Source organism: Anabrus simplex, chromosome 7 (genome assembly GCF_040414725.1).
Source record: "Anabrus simplex isolate iqAnaSimp1 chromosome 7, ASM4041472v1, whole genome shotgun sequence".
NCBI lineage: Eukaryota > Metazoa > Arthropoda > Insecta > Orthoptera > Tettigoniidae > Anabrus > Anabrus simplex.
The window spans coordinates 73,177,876-73,200,351 of NC_090271.1; the positions used below are offsets into that span (position 1 = coordinate 73,177,876).

General features: G+C 37.3%; 1 protein-coding gene across 33 annotated transcripts in view; it reads right to left on the reverse strand.

Annotated features, from left to right (window-relative positions):
* The window catches only part of LOC136877263 (protein bric-a-brac 2), a 395,003-nt gene that overhangs the window by 213,613 nt on the left and 158,914 nt on the right, over nucleotides 1-22,476 (reverse strand). For 22 of the 33 annotated variants that reach the window (XR_010860746.2, XR_011018587.1, XR_010860747.2 and 19 more), the window contains one exon: nucleotides 3,533-3,592. Coding sequence is in view for 30 of the 33 variants with exons in the window: in XM_067151145.2 (XP_067007246.1) it covers nucleotides 3,533-3,592 (60 nt within the window). In the remaining 3 variants the exon portion in view is untranslated. Of the gene's footprint in view, nucleotides 1-260; nucleotides 629-952; nucleotides 1,061-2,884; nucleotides 3,108-3,532; nucleotides 3,593-22,476 lie in introns of those variants that run through there. The other 11 variants (XM_067151167.2, XM_067151162.2, XM_067151166.2 and 8 more) reach the window with 6 other exon arrangements.

Below are 22,476 nucleotides of genomic sequence, written 5' to 3' on the forward strand. Positions count from 1 at the left end.
CAGCCCCAGCATTTGCCTGGTGTGAAAATGGGAAACCACGGAAAACCATTTTCAGGGCTGCCGATAGTGGGATTCGAACCTACTATCTCTCGGATGCAAGCTCACAGCCGCGTGCCTCTACGCGCACGGCCAACTCGCCCGGTAATGATGATGATGATGATGATGATAATCATAATAATAATGAGCGTAGGCAATTCTTTTCCCACCCTAGTGGCCAAACGGAGCACTGAAATAAAAACTGATGAAGATTCAAATCTCTGTAATTGTTCATCAAGAAGAATTATACCTCACTGCCTACATAAAAAATACACACGATATTTACAGGAAGGACTATACACCATTGTAATATTGTGTCATGGTACAGTTACGTATGTAGCTCACTCTCATATATTTGAACAGAAGTTTCTGATGCCATGAACTTTTGACAAATGAAGTTTGAGCGCATATGAACGGTTCAGTACTTTATTACACACGTGACATTTAGTTTCACCGCTGTGTATCTTCATATGAAGGTCTAATGACTTCCAGTGACGCATCAGTTTTCCACATATGTTGCATGGAAAACATTTTAAGGCTTGCTGACTTACCATGTTGTCCACATCTACACTGTTCATAATGCTCCACCGAGCTGCCAACAGACAAACAAGGGGCAGCTTCAATATTAAAAACAAACAACCTCTTTCGATAAAAGCAGCACACAGAATTCCCTACAGAGCAAAACTTGGTGGTTTGGAGCTGAAATCCTTTGAAATCTTCAATCCATTCGACTAGTAAGGTTTAAAGGAACATGACAAACTGTTCCAATTTTACTTTAAACTTATGAAATACTTCACAAATGCGATAGTATAGTTTTTAACAGAAACCATATTATGTGGTGATCAAATTCTTTAACAAAAACTACAAAGCTTATAATCTAACACGAAAATAATTCTGAGAAATCAAAAGACCTCACCTTATTTCCCAAAATGATCTTCAGTTCATTCACATGGAACAAGATTCTTCCAGCTTCTTCATAACAAGCTTCTAACTCTGCTATTCACATAGTGTATTCATAGTTCACCTGCGAGTTCTAATATATTGTAGCACACACTTCTAATCGAAATTCAATGCATAACAACTGTTTCATTCATGGGTAACATTTATAGGTAAATTAAGGCACATAATTAAGAACAAAATTCAGCTGCTAATTACATAAATAATCAACGCATGTATTAACAACCATCAAGAAGGAGGGAGGACTATCAATGCTGAACAAAAGTTTAAATAAAGCATCCATCATAACGACAAGAATGGTTTCACAGTATGAAAGAAAACACTTTGAAAACAAACACTTCCCCACAAGACAACAACAGAAATAATAACACATGAATATCACAAAAAATAAATTCACTCAATTCATTAAATTATACAATCAACAAACAATACTACACATTACATTTCAAACACAGCAAGAAAAAATATGAAGACTGCCCTTTGCAGAACATAATACATAAATGCCACTTGCTTGGTTGCGTAAATTTCACCACTGTATAAGTACGTACATAAAAATAGAAAATCAAGTTAGTTAAACAAAATCTCTTTGTGTTAAAACCTCAAGCTTTCATTTCTAAAATCTGCTGAACATCGTAAGTTTAATTTTTAATGCAAGTTGTTTTTAAAACTGACTAACAAATGAATCAGACTTTTGATATTCTAAAGTAATGCTAAAGTATTTCTAAAACTGCAGTGGATGTCTTTGGTAGCTCCAGTTATTAAAACATACAAGTGGCAATTACAGTATTTAGTTCATTATATTTGCTTTTAATGTTACAGTAAGACTTGTTATGGAAATTGTATATTAAAATAAAATTAAAATAAAATACATCACATCCTGAACTACGTAAATACTTGAACAATTGCTGGAATAACCTGGCTTAAGATATATCCTCCTATTTTCCTTGTTTTTTAAAATCACTGACAAAAGAGGAATAAACTGTCAATATCATGAGTTAGTCCCTATAAACTAAACCCTTTAATATTTTAACTATGCTCAGCAAAAAAATAATCTACATAACATGACTAGCCTCATATCTGAACTTGCTGTGTTTTACTACAATTTACCTGCCAACAACTGACATCCACCATGGAGCTTCATTCATAAATTAAAAGAAAAGCAAACCAAAAGAAAATAATACAGACCTACCTTGGTGCCTATGCTGCGCAGGATAACATACACTCTCTAACCAACTAAAGTATTCCAAATTACGCAAAATAGTTAACACACTCTAGTCTACTACCATAAACTAATGTACACTCACAGACAAACCATTAATGTTATCAAAATGTGAAACTTAACGGCAGCAAGCTTATAAACACAACAAACTGGTCCTTGAACATGTAGCCTTTGAGATTAATACACCCATTATATAAAAAGGTTGGAGGAAGCCTCTGTCAACAGAGGATGATTCATGGATACCCCAGCTGTGCTCAGCCTTGCATGCATCACTTTGAATTTTTTTTGAGGAATACAAAAAGAGCTGTTCTATTCCATTCCAGAATTTGTTTTAAAAATATATTTTACTTTTGCCGGTGAGTATATTTAAGTCCTGCATTCATTGCATTTCTGTAGCAAATCAGGGCTACATGGCTCGGGCAAAAGAAACTGTATTCACTATATAAATGAAACTTGATTGCAAAAAATTATGTTAATATGTTTTTATTAGAAATGGATAAGCATTTAATTTTACGGAACCAAGAACAGTCTTCAGTGAATCCTGTCGCAAGTACAGTATTTTCTCTACAAATCTCATAATACTTCCTAATTATAAAACCTTGAAAAAGCATGTTTATATCATCACTTCAGGACCCTGCAAGGAAATAAAGCAAAAATAACCTCCCTACTTACATCATATTTATGAGAAGGGAGGAGGTTCACGATCGCAACCCTCTTGGGTAACCAATTCTGAAGTAATGTTGTAAATACGGCCAGCAATAGCGGTGAACACCCACATTACATCCTGGGCACCAGTAAGACGAGCGGCCTCTCTTCTTGGTATGCCCACAAACGATACAAGTCCTTTCCCGACGGCCAGGCAGGTGAGTCAAAACGTGCACGCTCATCTGTCCTCCTGCAGCAGCAATTCAACTCTCAATTGTCAACTTCTCAATTATAAAACTTAGGAAGGAATTATCTCATGTCAATGTTGAGCGAACTGAGAAGAGATGTGCTTAAGGCCCACAATTCTTTATGAAATTAATACAACATAAATTCACTGCTTAGTTATCATTTCTAGAAGGAAAATGTCTTCACAGTTTGTAGCGTGACAATCGCAACAAGTTTTAAACATAGATACTGCATAAGCAACCTCAAGAATAATATTTTCAAAAGCTAAAAATGAATTCTACATTACAGGGAAAAGTTGCCCTGCATGTAGTCCACAAGAATTAGTCAGATGCAAAAAAGTTTCACTGCAAGACCCGAGCCATACAACGAATACAGGCTGAAGCCCCATGGTTGAAATCAGCCAGAAAATAAAAATTGTCGGGTACTCACCCTGCAACGAGTCCTGTGCTTGAGTTTCTCCCGATGTTCCCGGTTTAGATAAAATCTGGCCTAGAAGAAAAAAAAAAAAAAAAATCATACTACCATATAAGAAACAGAAGTTTAAGTAACCTATTTGAAGAACTTACAAGAACAAAAATGTCTGAAAATCAACATATTTTCAAGAAAACAATGGATCAAAATTACACAAATAAACCCTTCAGCATTGTCTGCAAGTTTCTCCAAATGAATTAAGTGTCATTATGTATAGCTACTATTATAGTATTAATGGATTCTACACCTGTTACCTTGAAATCTTTTCTAATCCTCCATTCACTATGTGCAACCACGAGACCGCAGTTGAGTTTAGCACTGGTTTCAATTACTTGGGCCAGGCTCAATCTCTGTTCTTTCTTGCTTGACCTAACTAGGTCAATGTCTATTCTCCTAAACCCTAGTATTTGCTGAGAGAGGCCTGGGGAATCTTTCATATTCCTGCCTGTCTAAGCCCTTTCCTTCCTTTATTTGATTTCCTTACTCTTCGAAGGGTTCAACTCTTTCTCAAAAAACAGGTTTTGAACTGTATCAAACCTATTGCTTTGCCCCTTAATATGACAATCATCACCATCATCAATTCTTAGGTCCCAGGATGACTGATCAGGCGAACGGAGTGAATTTTTCCTAATTGTACTGGTTTGGAGCAGCATTCATACAGTTTTATGATGTCAACTGAGATATGTATGATGTCAACTGAGATGATATGGAAAACGACAATCATCATCATCATCACTTCTTAGGTTCCAGGATGGCTGATCAGGCGAACGGAGTGAATTTTTCCTAATTGTATTGGTTTGGAACAGCATTCACACAGTTTTATGATGTCAACTGAGATAATATGGATGGATAGTGTTCTTGGATATGATATCTGATACAGTGAAACCTCGTTAGTACGTTCCTCATTAACACGTTTTCTCGTTAGCACGCTGTAAATCGTATTAAATCTGTATAAAAAATACCTCACTTAACAAGTCACGATTTTTTGCCTTTACCGCTTAGTACGATCATATATTCCCCAGACCTGAAAATGTTCTTTGTCATCCCTTGTGTACGAAATGTGATTTCTAACAGAGATAAAGAGCCCTCGCTGTGGGTCAGTCGGAGAAAGTTGCACTAAAAGAGGAAATGACCTTGAATTCTCAAACAAAGAGTATATTGCGCCTTCAAGGGGCAAGCTGTTAGCTTAGGTAAAGTTGAGTTTTGAGTCACTGATTGGCAGCAAAGACTTTACACTAGAACAAGACAGGACAGTGCTAAGTTAAAGCAGAGTAATAGATTTCATTACGGTTAGGAGCGCTGAATTAAGTTTTCACGCTTTATGGCTGCGAGTCATCTGAAATTATGCGCCACAGAAGTTATCGCCACAAAATGTGTAACGGACGTGTAACTCTAGCAACTGTGCAGCCGTTGGTGTATGGTCATGACCAAAAGACATATCTATGATCACTTGATTTTCCCAAAGGGTAAAGTGGTTTATTTTCTGTTTTATGGAAAAGTCTTTGTTGTCAGTGAGATTGTTGAATAACCCAGTGTCCTTGATTGTGCTTGTAGCCTATTTCGCATTCGAATCAGGAGTTAGAAATTTATTTATTCAAAATCATTCTTTCCAACTTCAAAAACTTTCCTTCGTGCACATGTTTTCTTTTTCTGTTTCTATTTTGCTTATACACATTTTCAATTTTGTCTTGGTAGCCCACAATAGTGTTCAAAGTAGAAGATGCTAGTTTTAACGTTCGCGCCAACTGTACGCGCTTAAGATGTGGATTCCTTACTTCTTGGAGGATTTTAATTTTTTCTTCATTAGTGAGTGGTTTCACGACCCTTTTCTTATCCATAGTTAGGCTATCACAAGACAGATACCGTATGTACCATGCAACTGAACTTGTCCGTAAGTAGGCTGTCGCACGACAAATAATCACTTCACTTCTTTTTACCACTCAACACAATAAATTGAAGGTTATATATTGCCAATAACTCTTCTTGTGATAGGATGTTATAAATCAGTGTGGTACGACTGAAGTTAAAATAAGTTAAAGTAACTGCCTTCGTGAAGTACGTGCCGTACTGTAGCTAGCGTGGGAAAACAATCAACTGATCGTTAGGGGGGAAGTTTAGCATGTGAGTTAGTTGAGTTACATCCGGATTCTTCGCTGTTTTATTGAAATTCTTAACGTTGGCCGCATGTTTACTCAGATATGTATCAGACTAAGTCATTATCGACTGCATTATTAAATGAAAAGTCTTCAATTACTGAAGAAAACTTAGTGTTAGCGTGTATTCATGTGAGGCTATAGGTTAAGAATATCGCTCTGCAGTGTTTTAATTTGAATTGAGTTAGTGTATTCAGCGTTTTATTATCAATCGCAATGTGTATATATTTGAATTAAGGTTATCAGTGAGAGAAATCACCATGCTAAGAGTTGCTGTGTGCCTGGTTGCAAAGTACATTATAAACGAGGAGAGTACACTCCAGTATTTGTGTTTTCTTCTGACGAAGAAAGAGTTATGGAAGAAAGCTATTCCTAGGGAGAAATTAATAGTTAATCACCACACAGTTGTGTGTAGCAACCACTTTTCTGAAGACTAAATCCTGAGAGAAATAAGACTTGTCTCATCGAGATGGTGTTAAAATTTCTTATTATATCAAAAACATGAGTAACATTAGATATACTTTAATGTAATAAGACTTACGGCTTATTTGAATTCGGTGTATTTGAAAATTCAAGTCCAATATATGCATTTTACCATTTTAGGTACAAATATATTGTAAAATAACACTGCTGAGATTTTCCCTATCAAATTTCATATCATAGGCAATGTAACAGGGTTATTCCATGAAAATAATTGTAATAGGCATTATTTGCTGTTTAAAAATCTACATTCTTTTTAAATAATAACTGAATTTCATGACAGTTACAGTAAATGATTTGTTATTGTTGGAGGTTAGCTTACTCATAATCTTTCTTGTACATACTGAATTAGTGGTACAGAAATAATTTACATTTGCAGTATATTGTATTGGTAACTGGTTGCTTGTTTTCTATCAGTGTGTATGATGTGAACATCCCAGTTGCTTAGAAAATGAATAGAAATAACAAGAATGTGTCTCAAAGTGTTCGCCTGTGCTTACGAAAATGAAGAGATACTGTATATGCGAGAAATAGAACTTTACGGGGAAGGATATGCATTGTATGTCAGAACTAACAATTATTTATGAATAGTTTTTGGTTTTATAAGGTGTTAACAGTTTCTTAACTAATTTAAACAAGTGTGTTATTCAAGCGGAGCGCATAACCAAACTGTTATGTCATCAGCGCTACAGTACGGCCTGTATATCACGAAGGCAATGCTATAGTGCAGCAAAAGCAGATCTTTGACAGGTCATTTGTGGGTGCCGTTAGGTAATAAGACTTCCATATACTGTAGGCCTATACCATCTAAAAGTTATGTAAGGATGCAGGCAATAGTAAAGTGGTGTACCATTCACACAAAAATACGAACTGCTAGTTTGACAGTTGACATGTTTATATTATACACCGGCGAGTGTGTCCAGACCAATGCCGAGTACTGCCGAAGTTTCGTGTTCAAAATGGTGGCTGAAGGCGCATAATTGCATGTGGCGAGTGTAGACATTGATTACATGATACACTCACAAGGCCGTGAGAGCTGTTCTGAGAAGCGGCTCGGCGTTGTTTGAGAATACACTGCTAGATAGTATTGTTTAGTCCTGTTAAACCGCAGGGTTTTATTAGACGGGGATACAAAATTCACTACACTCTAATTGCATTAATAGATATGGCACAATTATGGGAACAAGAAAACATTAACTTCACCTTTTAGTAAATAACTCTTTTAATAATAAAACATTAAATACCTGTAAATTCTCTGCTGCATAATGAGAATAATAATTTTAACACTTTCCAACTCAAGAGGTTTTGTCATGAAATTCTTCATGAAATCAATGTCATTTGTAACATTTCTTGCATGATTGTCAAGTATTGGTTTGAGGAACTTCGTTACAATAATATCAGGAAGTGGCTCCTGACCACATTCCTCACATATAAATGTTTTTGTGAATTTTGGAGCAACGAACAACTTCATCTTAAGTACACTTGTATTTTGTATGAACTGTATGGCATGCAAAGTGAATTTAAGAACATTTCTTACAAAGAAAACAAACTTTCTCGATGGGTAACACAATGCGCCTCGGTCTTGTGCCTTAATTAGGCACATCAAAGTACTGTTGGTATTGATTCTGGAAAGTTGCTCTAGACAGAATGAACACTGTGAATTCTCCTCGGCAATTCGAACCAAGTATCCACCTATCATTGCCAATGATGTCAGTTCTATTGAGACTGGGCATTCTGAACAGACAAGTAATGGATTACTCACTTTAGATGTCTTATACAAGAAAATAAAATTATTTCTAGTTGATAAATGAACAACATACGATGTCTTATACAAAAAAATAAAATTATTTCTAGCTGATAAATGAACAACATACCTCCTTCTTCTTTTATGACCACATAGGATCACTTTAGTCAGTCCGTCGTTCAGGTCTCTCTGAAGGGATTGTTCGGGCTTTGCGGTCCTCCCAGTACTTCTTTAGATGCTCCGATCTTCGTGCCCTTTCCTCAGTTGAAAATATGCGTTTTGTTGGTTTGTTTTGTGTAAGGGTAAAGCGGAGGTTTGTATTCTTGAGTTTTGTATTCAATTTTATCTTATTCGTGGTGTCTTATGTTGTAAGGCTTATTTCCTTCAGATCCTCTCTTACTTCTCTGATCCATTTCCATCCTGTTGTAGTATTTTTTTGAGACGAGATTGTGTTGTACTAGTTGTTTCAGAAGTCTCGAATCCTGCATTCTCATGATATGTCCAAAGAATCCCAGTCTCCTCTTATGCATAATCTGTAATGGGTTCTAGCTCTTTGTACACGACTTTGTTAGGTATTAACCGCCACTGTCCATCTTTCTGGTATTTTTGTTGATGCAGGTTCTCCTTTCAATTTTCTGAAGTCTGCCAGTCTTTGATTGTTTATTCAGGTACAAAAGTGTTTCTGCTGCATATGTAGCTTCCGGTTTTATAACTGTGTTGTAGTGTTTAATTTTTGTATTTATTGATAGACACTTCCTTTTGTAGATACCCCATGTTAATTTTTGTGCTTTAGCTAATCTATTTATTCTTGTTTGGAATGAGATTTTTTCATTTAGGTTAGGTGTTATTACTTCTCCAAGATATTTAAATTGAGTTACTATTTTGATTTTATTACCATTTAACTTCTTTTAGTTGTGTTGGTTTTTGGGGCATTATTTCCGTTTTTTCCAATGATATTTTGTGGCCAATTTTATTTGCAATGTTTTGAAGTTCTGATATCTGGGTTTTTGCTTCTTTTATGTTCACTGCTAGTAATGCTAAATCGTCAGTGAAAACCAGGCAATTTGTTTTGATTTTTCGGCCAATCTTTATTTTAGGGGGACATTTCCTAAACCATTCCCTCATTACCTTTTCTAGAGCACAATTAAATAATAGTGGTGAGAGCCCATCTCCCTGTCGTAGTCCAGTTTTAATTTCAAATGTCTCTGATGTTTCACCCCTAAACTTCACTTTTGATTTGGTATTGATGGGAGTCAGTTTTATCATTAATTTGGGGTGTAGTCCAAGGTGTCTTAAAATTTTAAACAGAGATTCTCTATGAATGAAATCATAAGCTTTCTTGAAATCTATAAATGTAATCACCATATCTCTGTTTCTTCTCCTGTTATAGTCCATTATCAACTTAAGACACATGATTTGATCAGGACAACTCCTCCAGGGTCTGAAACCTCCTTGATATTCTCCTAATTCTTTCTCAAGTTGTAAACTTATCCTATTGAGGATGATTATTGAAAAGATTTTGTATGTTATGTCTAGGAGCGAGATTCCCCTGTAGTTATTAGGGTCGGTTTTATCTCCTTTTCTGTGCAGTGGGTGAATGAGGGCTGTTGTCCACTGTTCTGGTAGTTCTTCTTTAATCCAGATAGAGACAAGTTGTTGATGGAGGGCAATTTTTGCTTATGTTCCTGCATATTTCCAGATTTCCGCAAAGATCTGATCTTCTCCTGGTGGTTTGTAGTTTTTTTAATTTATTCAGAGCTTGGTAGACTTCCTTTGTTGTGGGGGGATTGATGTTCTATGGAGGTATTTTTATCGGGGTGTTGGTGTCCAAATGAAGGAGTTCTATAGGTTCCTCACAATTTAAAAGCTTGCTGAAATATTTAGCCAGAATTTCTGCATTGTCTTTATTGTTATGACCCAGCTTACCATTTTCATCCTTCATCAGTAGGGTCGGGGGTTCATATTTTTGGAGCTGCTTTCTGAAGGTTTTGTAATAGTCCCTTGGTTGAGTTTTATTGAATTGTTCTTCAATTAACTGCAGTGTGTCCTTATGATGTTGTCTTTTTATTCTTCATAAGACTTGGGTAGTTTCTTTTCTCTGTTTTACTAGATTTTCATAGGATATTTCTGTCTTTTGGGACTGATGTAATAACCATGCCTGATGTCTTTTCTGCACTGTTTCATCACATTCACTGTTTCACCATTGGTGTTTTTTTACGTGATTTAATTGGAGCCAGGTCTTTTGCAATTTGTTTAAGGTTGTGTATTAAGTCTTCAAGTTTATCTGTGATTTTTATTTTTTCAGTTGCTTTCTCGTAATTTTTGTTGTTGATTAGCTGGGTAGAATCTATTTTTCTTTCAGTTTTAAGGGCTTGGTTTTGTTTTGTCTCCTCTGGGGAGCGAGTTTAATTTTAACTACGTAGTGATCTAAACCTGTGTCTATTCCTCGGAGGACTTTGACGTTATAGATCTCTTTGTGGTGGTATTTGTCCATGCAGATGTGATCCATTTGCCATTCTCCTTTAATTTAGTCAGGGTGTTTCCATGTTTTGAGTTTTTGAGGTTTCCTCTTAAAACATGTAGATTTTGAGATTAAATTTTGGTTTCTACACCGGTCAACTAGTCTCTGTCCATTTTTATTTGTTTTCTTGTGTGCTGGCCATTTTCCAATGATGTCACGGTATTTTCTTTCTCTGCCTAGTTGAGCGTTGAAGTCACCTATTAATAATTTTACATGGTGTTTGGGGATGCTATATATGGTCTGGTCCAATGGGTCCCAAAATTCTTCTGTTTCCTCATGGTCTTTTGAAGAGTTGTTTTTATCATTAGCGGGAGCATGGGCATTTATTATAGTACAGATTTTATTAGATGCCTTTAAGGTGAGCATTGAGAGTCGTGGAGACTGTGATTTGAATTCTTGAACTGAGTTTATTATTTTAAGGCTGACCAAGAATCCTGTTCCAAAATGTGGGACATTCTTCATCACTCTCTTCCCGGGTATACCTTTATAAAGTCTGTACCCTTGAGATTCCAAGGCATCCTGGTCACTGTTTCTTATTTTCTGTAATCCCATGATAAGAATTTTGTGTTGGTCCATTATGTCAGTGATCGCTTTTAGTTTACCGATTTGCATGAGTGAGTTTATATTGTGTGTAGAGAAGTAGGTTATCTGCTTTGGTTTGATTCTTGATTTTGTCTCGTTCATGTATGTGGTACTGGGGTATTTCCCTGCCTGCGACTTCACGGTATCTTCTAAGTTGCAGCCTACCGTATCTGAATGCTGCCTTCTCTGAACTCTTGGTTCAGCCAGTGGAATATTCCTTAAAATACCTTCCATGGTTGACCGTCAAGGTGTCACCTGTGTGGGGTAGGTCCCTAGTTACAACTCTGGATGTGATCCAGTGAGGTGATAATGAGGCCGCTCCTCTGGAGTACAGGCGCCTTGTGCAGCCGCCCCTAACCTGGAGAGCAGATGATGCATAATGGATTCCAGTGACATTTCCTCCACTGTGGGGACCATCACCCCACCCATAGGGGCTCATTCACCGTTGGCCCCCTTAGGGAGTCAGGTTGTTTCCCACCGCCCAACACTCGGCGTTGGCAGTTTTACAGCTGGGTGCCAGACCAGCAAACCCACCTCCTTTCTCATTCCGGACTTGGGACCGGACAATGGCGGAAAACATACCTCCTAGTGGTAAGTCAAGAAATTCTAAAATAGCCTCAGGTTGAAAATTGCATCTCTACTCAGTACGTTGCTGCTTGATGGCATCTATTGTCTAGAACATCTTCCTTTCTGCATTACTTGTATCCGACGTATTTATCCATCCAGTTTTCAACATTGTTTCCATTGTATACAAGCATGATCTCACATCCATCATGTCATTAAATCCACCTTCGTAAATGACTGAAGAAGAGTTCAATGTCGTCGCTATTCAGGTTGCGACTTAAAATCTAATGAAAACCTATTGACAATAAATACCAGATACATTTTACAGTCAAATTTGTTGATAGCTGGATAGCTTCGTATGCTACTTTGCTGATTTTCATCTTTGGTCAGAATTAGTTTGAATCTCTTCAATAAAGGCAGAAAGGTCTCCGTTAACATTAGCCTGTCACTGTCTACTGCAGACAATTTTTCTTTCATAGGATATAAACTTCATGGTTTTCATCCGTATTGAATTGTGACCAGAATAATAATTATTGTCGTATGGTCCACCTTTTTTCAATACTATATTATGCAATATTATTGAATTGCATTACTAAACTAGGGGCTAGTTTCGGTCTTGGCTGGCCTTCTTCAGCCTTAATGCAATGCATCTAATAACTAAACAAATATAAAAACACACAACTGACATGAAAACTAATGTACAAACACACAATTAACATTAAAATATGGGATGAACTAATTGTAAAATCTGAAAAATAAATTAGGCTCTAAATTCTTAGCATCTGGAGTATGCTCATCAACCACACTCTTTCTTGTATTGATATTCATAGCATTGTTAGTTCCATCCCTGTTAATCATTACAATTTCAATTGCAAAATGGGAACTGGTAAATGTTGATTCTGTAGTCAGATCATCAATCACCAAATCTACTTGAGTGGTGTTAGCAGTATGCTAGCCACTGGATGCCACTGTAAATGACCACCAGCTGACGCAGAACTGCTAGATGGTGTTTCCACATCAACCAACGTAAACAAAATGAAATGTTCCCGTAGTCAATAGTTTAGAAATGTAATATAATAATATTGCATAAAATATAGTATTGAAAAATGTGGACCATACAACATTAATTTAATAATTATTATTGGAATATTTCTTTGTCAGAATTTCTCGAAATGTACGACTGTTTTATGTTACAAACGTTGTGAATACCATGCCACTTTCGGACTATTTCTAAAAGGGTAATTGTTTACTGGACACTTTCTTGTTTGCATATTACCTCAGGAATAACAACAGGTAAAGTTTTCAGTGCAGCAGTGACAGATGTTGAAAACACATATTTTGCTCTCCGTACATTCATCTTTTCCAGTTTAGAGGGAAAAAGAACTTTTCTTGTCAAGCCGCGAACAGGTTTTACTATCAGTTTTTTCTGAAGGTGGTACAATTTCTTTACATGGGAGCTTGCATTTTTTGCCCCTCGTGCAGAAATTCCCTCTCACGAAACAGAGATTGAATGTTTTTCAATATATGGCAAGAGTGAAAAATCAAAAAAAGAGGTCTGGTTACATTACTTGGATGTGGAATTTCAGGCAAGAGAACTCCATTACACATTTCTTTCATCAATCAATCAATCAATCAATCAATCAATCAATCAATCAATCAATCAATCAATCAATCAATCAATCAATCAATCAATCAATACTGATCTGCATTTAGGACAGTCGCTCAGGTGGAAGAATCCCTATCTGTTGTTTTCCTAGACTTTTCTTAAATGATTTCAAAGAAATTGCATATTTATTGAACATCTCCCTTGGTAAGTTGTTCCAATCCCTAACTCCTCTTCCTATAAACAAATATTTGCCCCAATTTGTCCTCTTGAATTTCAACTTTATCTTCATATTCTGATCTTCCTACTTTTAAAGACACTACTCAAACTTATTCGTCTACTAATGTCATTCCACGCCATCTCTCCACCGACAGCTCAGAACATACCACTTACACGCTATAATTCTCATATTTGGGTCCGTATTGAATTGTACATTAAAGTAAATTTACTTAAGTTTTAATACTTAATTAAAATTACTCTTTATGTATTGAATAGGTGGAATTTAATAAACATTCATGTTTCTTTGACTTTAACATACCACTTAGACAAGCAGCTTGTCCTCTCTCTCCCAAGTCTTCCCAGCCCAAACTTTGCAACATTTTTGTAACGCTACTCTTTTGTAGAAAATCATCCAGAACAAATCAAGGTGCTTATCTTTGGATTTTTTCCAGTTCTTGAATCATGTAAACCTGGTGAGGGTCTCATACACTGGAACCATACTCTAGTTGGGGTCTTACCAGAGACTTATATGCCCTCTCATTTACATATTTACTACAACCCCTAAACGCCCTCGTAACCTGGTGCAGGAATCTGTACCCTTTATTTACAATCATATTTATGTGACTACCCCAATGAAGATCTTTCCAAGCCCTAGATACTTACCGCGATCCCCATCACGAACTTTCACACCATCAACGTAGTAATTAAAACGGAGAGGACTTTTCCTATTTGTGAAATTCACGATCTGACTTTTAACCCTGTTTATCATCATACTATTGCCTGCTGTCAATGTTACAACATTATCCAGGTCATTTTGCAGTTGTTCAGGATCTTGTAGCTTATTTATTACTCTATACAGAATAACATCATCTGTGAAAAGTCTTATCTCTGATTCCACTTCTTTACTCATATCATTTATATACATAAGAAAACAAAGGTCCAATAATACTGCCTTGAGGAATTCCCCTCTTAATCATTACAGGGTCAGATAAAGTTTCGCCTACTCTAATTCTCTGAAATCTATTTTCTAGAAATATGACAACCCATTCAGTCACTCTTTTGTCTAGTCCAATTGCACTCATTTTTGCCAGTAGTCTCCCATGATCCAACCTATCAAATGCTTTATTTAGACAGGTCAATCGCGATACAGTCCATTTGACCTTCTGAATCCAAGATATCTGCTATATTTTGCTGGAATCCTAGAAGGTGAGCTTCGGAGGAATAAACTTTTCCAAACCTGAACTGCCTTCTATCAAATCAATTTTGCAAACATGCCTAATATAATCAGAAAGAATGCATTCCCAAAGCATACGTGCAACGCATGTCCAACTTACTGGCCTGTAATTTTCAGCTTTATGTCTATCGCCCTTTCTTTTATACACAGGGGCTACTATAGCAACTCTCCATTCATTCGATATAACTCCTTCAAGCAAACAATAATCAAATAACTACTTCAGATATGGTACTAATCCCAACATATTGTCTTTAGTATATACCCAGAAATCTTATAAATTCCAGCTGCTTTTCTAGTTTTTAACTGTTGTATCTTATTGCAAATGTCATTGTTATTATATGCAAATTTTAATACTTCTTTAGAATTAGTCACCTCATCTATCTGGACATTATTCTTGTAACCAACAATCTTTACATGCTGCTGACTGAATACTTCTGAGTTTTGAAGATCCTTGCATACACACTCCCCTTGTTCATTAATTATTCTTGGAATGTCCTTCTTGGAACCTGTTTCTGCCTTAAAGTACCTATACATACCCTTCCATTTTTCACTAAAATTTGTATGACTGCCTATTATGCTTGCCATCATGTCATCCTTAGCTGACTTCTTTGCTAGATTCAGTTTCCTAGTAAGTTCTTTCAATTTCTCCTTACTTCCACAGCCATTTCTAACTCTATTCCTTTCCAATCTGCACCTCCTTCTTAGTCTCTTTATTTCTCTATTATAGTACGATGGGTCTTTACCATTCCTTACCACCTTTGCAGGTACAAACCTGTTTTCACATTCCTCAATAACTGCTTTAAACCCATCCCAGAGTCTGTTTACATTTTTATTTACCATTTTCCACCAATTGTAGTTACTTTTTAAAAACTCCCTCATGACTGATTTATCAGCCATATGGTACTGCCTAATAGCACTACCTTTAAGATCTTCCTTTCTATCACATTTATTTTTGACTACGACAAAAACAGCTTCATGATCACTAATACCATCTATTACTTCGGTTTCTCTATAGAGCTCATCTGGTTTTACCAGCACCACATCCAGGATGTTCTTCCCTGTAGCTGGTTCCATCATTTTCTGAATCAGCTGCCCTTGCCATATTAACTTATTCGCCATTTGTTGGCCACGCTTCCTGTCGTTCGCATTACCTTCCTAGTCGACATTTGATAAATTCAGATCTCCCGCTACAATCACATTCCTTTCCATGTCTTTCACACCACAAAAATTGAGAGGATTCCTCACCACACATCCCTCAACACTCGTTGTCATCATTTAAGCTATAACCAACATCAAGCATGAGCGTTCCCATTTGACTATTAGCACAACAAGGAAAGAATCGCATCAGCTAGTAAAGACACACGGAAACACTCAGCCGTGAACCTTTCAACATTTTTTCAACAAATATAAGAAGACTGTGAACTCACCTCACAAATACGGGTTAATTAACAACAACAACTCCATCAGTCACACAGCTGTATACTTGATGATAATACTATAAGCTTTCTACAAGAATATTTAATGTCTTCCGTAAATGATTAAGCCACTTACGGTTCTTTGTAATCAATTCTACGACTTCAAATTGGGTTGTCTTTAACCAGATTCCATTCACATTTTGATCTTGTACCTCAAGGCCATAATTTAGCCATAGACTTTATCATTCATGTAAATAAGGACAGTTTGGCTATTTAAAAAAATGTTTTAAAGATTTCAATGTAAGATTGCACCAACACTAATCATTTTTCTCGTACATATTTTTAAACATGTTTTAATTGTGTAAAATGTCATTTAGGAACTCGCAACAAGTTTTCTCATTTTCATAACACATATGTTTCTCTATGTAACATTTTGACTAGAGTAATCAGGATCGTGATCTTTATCTTTTAGGCATGAGATTACGGCTGATGATGCCCTTACAATGGGCGAAACATGTCCCATTAAATTAGTATGACAAGATGTAAATCTTTAAGAATCCAATGTGTATTGAATAGGTGGATCTCATTGTTGAATTAACGTACATCATGAGATTTGTAACATGTAATAAACACACTCCAGTTCCGTAAGAATATTTCTGCATCCATTATATAACTTCTTAGCCATGATTCAACTCCTATTACACTATCTGGCACGTATATACACTGACTGACTGAGCAAATGCAACACCAAGGAGGAGTGGTTCGAAAGGGATGCAAGTTGGGGAAAAAACAGAGACGGCACGGACGAATAATTGATGTTTATTTCAAACCGATATGCAGGTTACACAATGCGCACGGCATCGACTCAGTAGGATGTAGGACCACCGCGAGCGGCGATGCACGCAAAAACACGTCGAGGTACAGAGTCAATAAGAGTGCGGATGGTGTCCTGAGGGATGGTTCTCCATTCTCTGTCAACCATTTGCCACAGTTGGTCGTCCGTACGAGGCTGGGGCAGAGTTTGCAAACGGCGTCCAATGAGATCCCACACGTGTTCGATTGGTGAGAGATCCGGAGAGTACGCTGGCCACGGAAGCATCTGTACACCTCGTAGAGCCTGTTGGGAGATGCGAGCAGTGTGTGGGCGGGCATTATCCTGCTGAAACAGAGCATTGGGCAGCCCCTGAAGGTACGGGAGTGCCACCGGCCGCAGCACATGCTGCACGTAGCGGTGGGCATTTAACGTGCCTTGAATACGCACTAGAGGTGACGTGGAATCATACGCAATAGCGCCCCAAACCATGATGCCGCGTTGTCTAGCGGTAGGGCGCTCCACAGTTACTGCCGGATTTGACCTTTCTCCACGCCGACGCCACACTCGTCTGCGGTGACTATCACTGACAGCTTGATTTATGAATTTCATTTTCCGTATTGACATTTACCAATCTTCATAAAAGGAAAGAAAAATTCCACCTAATCAATACATTTATTTTCTTGTAAACTATTACAATCTAGGACCGGTTTCGACCCTTCATAGGTCATCCTCAGCTATATCAGAATCACATTTGCATTTCTATCTTATACCTCTGAAAGACCTTCATGATGTATTGTTTCATAATTTTTCAGTGAAAACTTATCTAAAAACTTACAAATTTCTAAGCGTTGTGTTAAAATTAAAATTACAAAACTTTGTCTATTATATACATGCCCTTGGGCTGACAGAATGCATCCTTGGGTTGATTAAGCACATATCTTAAGTATTGCTTATTCTGTTGAATCGAAACCCTTTTATACTTATGTACAATCGTGAATAGACTATCAGTAAAATTTGATAAATAAAGCTTGCGTGATGATTATAATAAAATATCATGTTAAATCTTTATACCTTATTGCTGGAGTGATATTATTTTAGGCAAAATATAAATGCGTGTTGACCTCTATAAAATATTTTCACATAAACACACTAATGTACTTTAAAGTCTAATCATTGTACTTTAAAGTCTAAAATACTTATTGCTTGGATCTTGCGTTGTTATGTGGTAAAATATTATAACAATTTGTCTTGTATAACATCAGATATTGATAATGTTTGAATATGCCGTGTATGGTTGGCTTTTAAACCTAATGATTAAATGTCAGTTCCTTCTTGCATAAAACTACAAGTTTCATATTATGTTGATTATGTATTGTATAAAACACAAATGTCTATTAAATTGAATGCTTATCATTTATTACAGAAGTTTTAAAAACACTTGAATGTCTAGTAATATAGTCAGTGTGTTTAGTGACACTGAAACGTGTTGGCCTTGATTCTTGCGTTATATTTCCATAATTTGCCTTTTCTTATATATGTCGAATGTTGAACTTTATAGGTTCCATTTGTATAACTGTGAAATGGATCAATATAAGCTTGATACGTGTTAAATTATGGAATATATGTATGATTCAGTTCTGGCCTAACTTCTGGAGTTTTCTCCCATCAAATGCCGTAAGACTGTGGTGGTTCCTTTCCTTTTTTTTAAGGCTGGTAAAGTCTGTAAGCCAAAATGAATGAAGTGAGTTAGATTTCAATAGAAGTGTAATATTGTGTGAATTTGTAAAGCCTGAATTAATTTACTTACTGCTGGATGTTTGAAATGCAAGTTTCTTGGCCGTTTGACGAGTAATGTACCTCGTACTGATGGTTCTAGTGTTGTCTGTTGTGAGAGGGGCGGAGGGATAAGCAGGGGAGGTTGTTACGTGTGTATGGGCGGAGTCACTGAGGTTCGCTGTCTGCGCCGTAGCTTGTGTATGACGTCGTCTGTTGACGAAAAAACTAATATTTTGTTCAATAAAATAGTTCCTATCTTAAAAAACGACTACGTCAAAATAGTCAACAGACGACGTCATACACAAGCTACGGCGCAGACAGCGAACCTCAGTGACTCCGCCCATACACACGTAACAACCTCCCCTGCTTATCCCTCCGCCCCTCTCACAACAGACAACACTAGAACCATCAGTACGAGGTACATTACTCGTCAAACGGCCAAGAAACTTGCATTTCAAACATCCAGCAGTAAGTAAATTAATTCAGGCTTTACAAATTCACACAATATTACACTTCTATTGAAATCTAACTCACTTCATTCATTTTGGCTTACAGACTTTACCAGCCTTAAAAAAAGGAAAGGAACCACCACAGTCTTACGGCATTTGATGGGAGAAAACTCCAGAAGTTAGGCCAGAACTGAATCATACATATATTCCATAATTTAACACGTATCAAGCTTATATTGATCCATTTCACAGTTATACAAATGGAACCTATAAAGTTCAACATTCGACATATATAAGAAAAGGCAAATTATGGAAATATAACGCAAGAATCAAGGCCAACACGTTTCAGTGTCACTAAACACACTGACTATATTACTAGACATTCAAGTGTTTTTAAAACTTCTGTAATAAATGATAAGCATTCAATTTAATAGACATTTGTGTTTTATACAATACATAATCAACATAATATGAAACTTGTAGTTTTATGCAAGAAGGAACTGACATTTAATCATTAGGTTTAAAAGCCAACCATACACGGCATATTCAAACATTATCAATATCTGATGTTATACAAGACAAATTGTTATAATATTTTACCACATAACACCGCAAGATCCAAGCAATAAGTATTTTAGACTTTAAAGTACAATGATTAGACTTTAAAGTACATTAGTGTGTTTATGTAAAAATATTTTACAGAGGTCAACACGCATTTATATTTTGCCTAAAATAATATCACTCCAGCAATAAGGTATAAAGATTTAACATGATATTTTATTATAATCATCACGCAAGCTTTATTTATCAAATTTTACTGATAGTCTATTCACGATTGTACATAAGTATAAAAGGGTTTCGATTCAACAGAATAAGCAATACTTAAGATATGTGCTTAATCAACCCAAGGATGCATTCTGTCAGCCCAAGGGCATGTATATAATAGACAAAGTTTTGTAATTTTAATTTTAACACAACGCTTAGAAATTTGTAAGTTTTTAGATAAGTTTTCACTGAAAAATTATGAAACAATACATCATGAAGGTCTTTCAGAGGTATAAGATAGAAATGCAAATGTGATTCTGATATAGCTGAGGATGACCTATGAAGGGTCGAAACCGGTCCTAGATTGTAATAGTTTACAAGAAAATAAATGTATTGATTAGGTGGAATTTTTCTTTCCTTTTATGAAGATATCACTGACAGAACAGAGGCGTGACTCATCGGAGAACACGACGTTCCGCCATTCCCTCATCCAAGTCACTCTAGCCCGGCACCATGCCAGGCGTGCATGTCTATGCTGTGGAGTCAATGGTAGTCTTCTGAGCGGACGCCGGGAGTGCAGGCCTCCTTCAACCAATCGACGGGAAATTGTTCTGGTCGATATTGGAACAGCCAGGGTGTCTTGCACATGCTGAAGAATGGCGGTTGACGTGGCGTGCGGGGCTGCCACCGCTTGGCGGCGGTTGCGCCGATCCTCGCGTGCTGACGTCACTCGGGCTGCGCCTGGACCCCTCGCACGTGCCACATGTCCCTGCGCCAACCATCTTCGCCACAGGCGCTGCACCGTGGACACATCCCTATGGGTATTGGCTGCGATTTGACGAAGCGACCAACCTGCCCTTCTCAGCCCGATCACCATACCCCTCGTAAAGTCGTCTGTCTGCTGGAAATGCCTCCGTTGACGGCGGCCTGGCATTCTTAGCTATACACGTGTCCTGTGGCACACGACAACACGTTCTACAATGACTGTCGGCTGAGAAATCACGGTACGAAGTGGGTCATTCGCCAACGCCGTGTCCCATTTATCGTTCGCTACGTGCGCAGCACAGAGGCGCATTTCACATCATGAGCATACCTCAGTGACGTCAGTCTACCCTGCAATTGGCATAAAGTTCTGACCACTCCTTCTTGGTGTTGCATTTGCTCTGTCAGTCAGTGTATGTATTAAATTACTTAGTTCTATTCCTTTCTTTACAATACTTCTACTGTTCAACACTTAACATTTTTATGTCATCCCTTGACTTCCAGATCCCTGTACCCTTATCACCGCTTCCTAGACCACCCCGTTTCCCTCAATATATCTCCCTATAACCTTTCCAAACAAATTTGCTAACTTATATGTACCACTGTGGTTTAAGTGAAGACCATCTGAGCGCAGATCCCTATCTCCTACCCACCCATTAGGATCTAGAAATTTCACTCCCAGTTTCCCACATACCCACTATATAGTCTCATTTAAATCCCCAATCATCTTTCAGATAGTATCCCTCCTAAACAGTATTTCACTGATAAAAATCTCCGCTTCCTTAAGCTTCACCCTTGCTGCATCTACCAGATCTCACACATCCCCAACTATGTTGGTACTTATACCAGCTTGCTTTACGTTGCTGATACCAACATGAAACACTACCACCTTCTCCTACCCCTCCTTCTCTTCTACTTTCTTCAACATCTGCCTCAACCTAATTCCTGGATAACACTCTACCCTGGTTCCCTTTCCTCCACACATTTTCCCCACATGTCTTACAATGGAATCCCCCATGCCCAGAGCCTCAACCCTACCCACCTCAACTGATCCCCTCCCCTCCTGGTCAGCCCTAACATTACTGACAGCTGCAGAAGCTACTTCCTCCTCCCTTTTATCCCTCCCATGACCCTGTTCCATCTGACTTTTTCTATCCTCTACTCTACATTTCCCTTTCCTACCATTTCCCTTCCTCCTATTTCCACACTTCTCAACAACAGTTTCCTGTTCCTCATCTTCCATCTGTTGTTCTACCTGCAATGACTCACACCGATTTCTCACAGACACCTAGCCTGAATTCTGATCCTGAATAGAGCCCTTAACTGTTGGCTGTACTCATGCCTAAGCATTTTTTTTTTTTTTTTTTTTACAATGTGTTATCGATCACACTTTTCCTCACATAGGGAGCACACAAACAGTTGCCATTCGCTTTGTGAAACCGTTGTATCTTACATAATTATTTATGAAGAAAGCCATCAACTGCCATCCTTGTGACTGAATGTTGTATTTCATAATTTGTTTCAGCCCATTTCGGCTTTATCATAACGTCTGTGGCGTAGAATTCAAACATACACATTGACCTCAAGGTAATTGAAGGAATTAACTAATATTAGATATTCACATTTTAGAAGAGAGGAAGGACGCATTAATGCTTTGAAGAGCTATCTTCACAATGTTAATTCTCAGCGGTGACAGGACTAAAACCTGCCACCTAGCAAAAGAATGAGGTATAACGTACGCAGCGGTATAGACCTCGTGCATTCACTGTAAAATTTCTGGTTGCCATTACTCTGCCAGGTTATATTTCTTTTCTTTCTAAA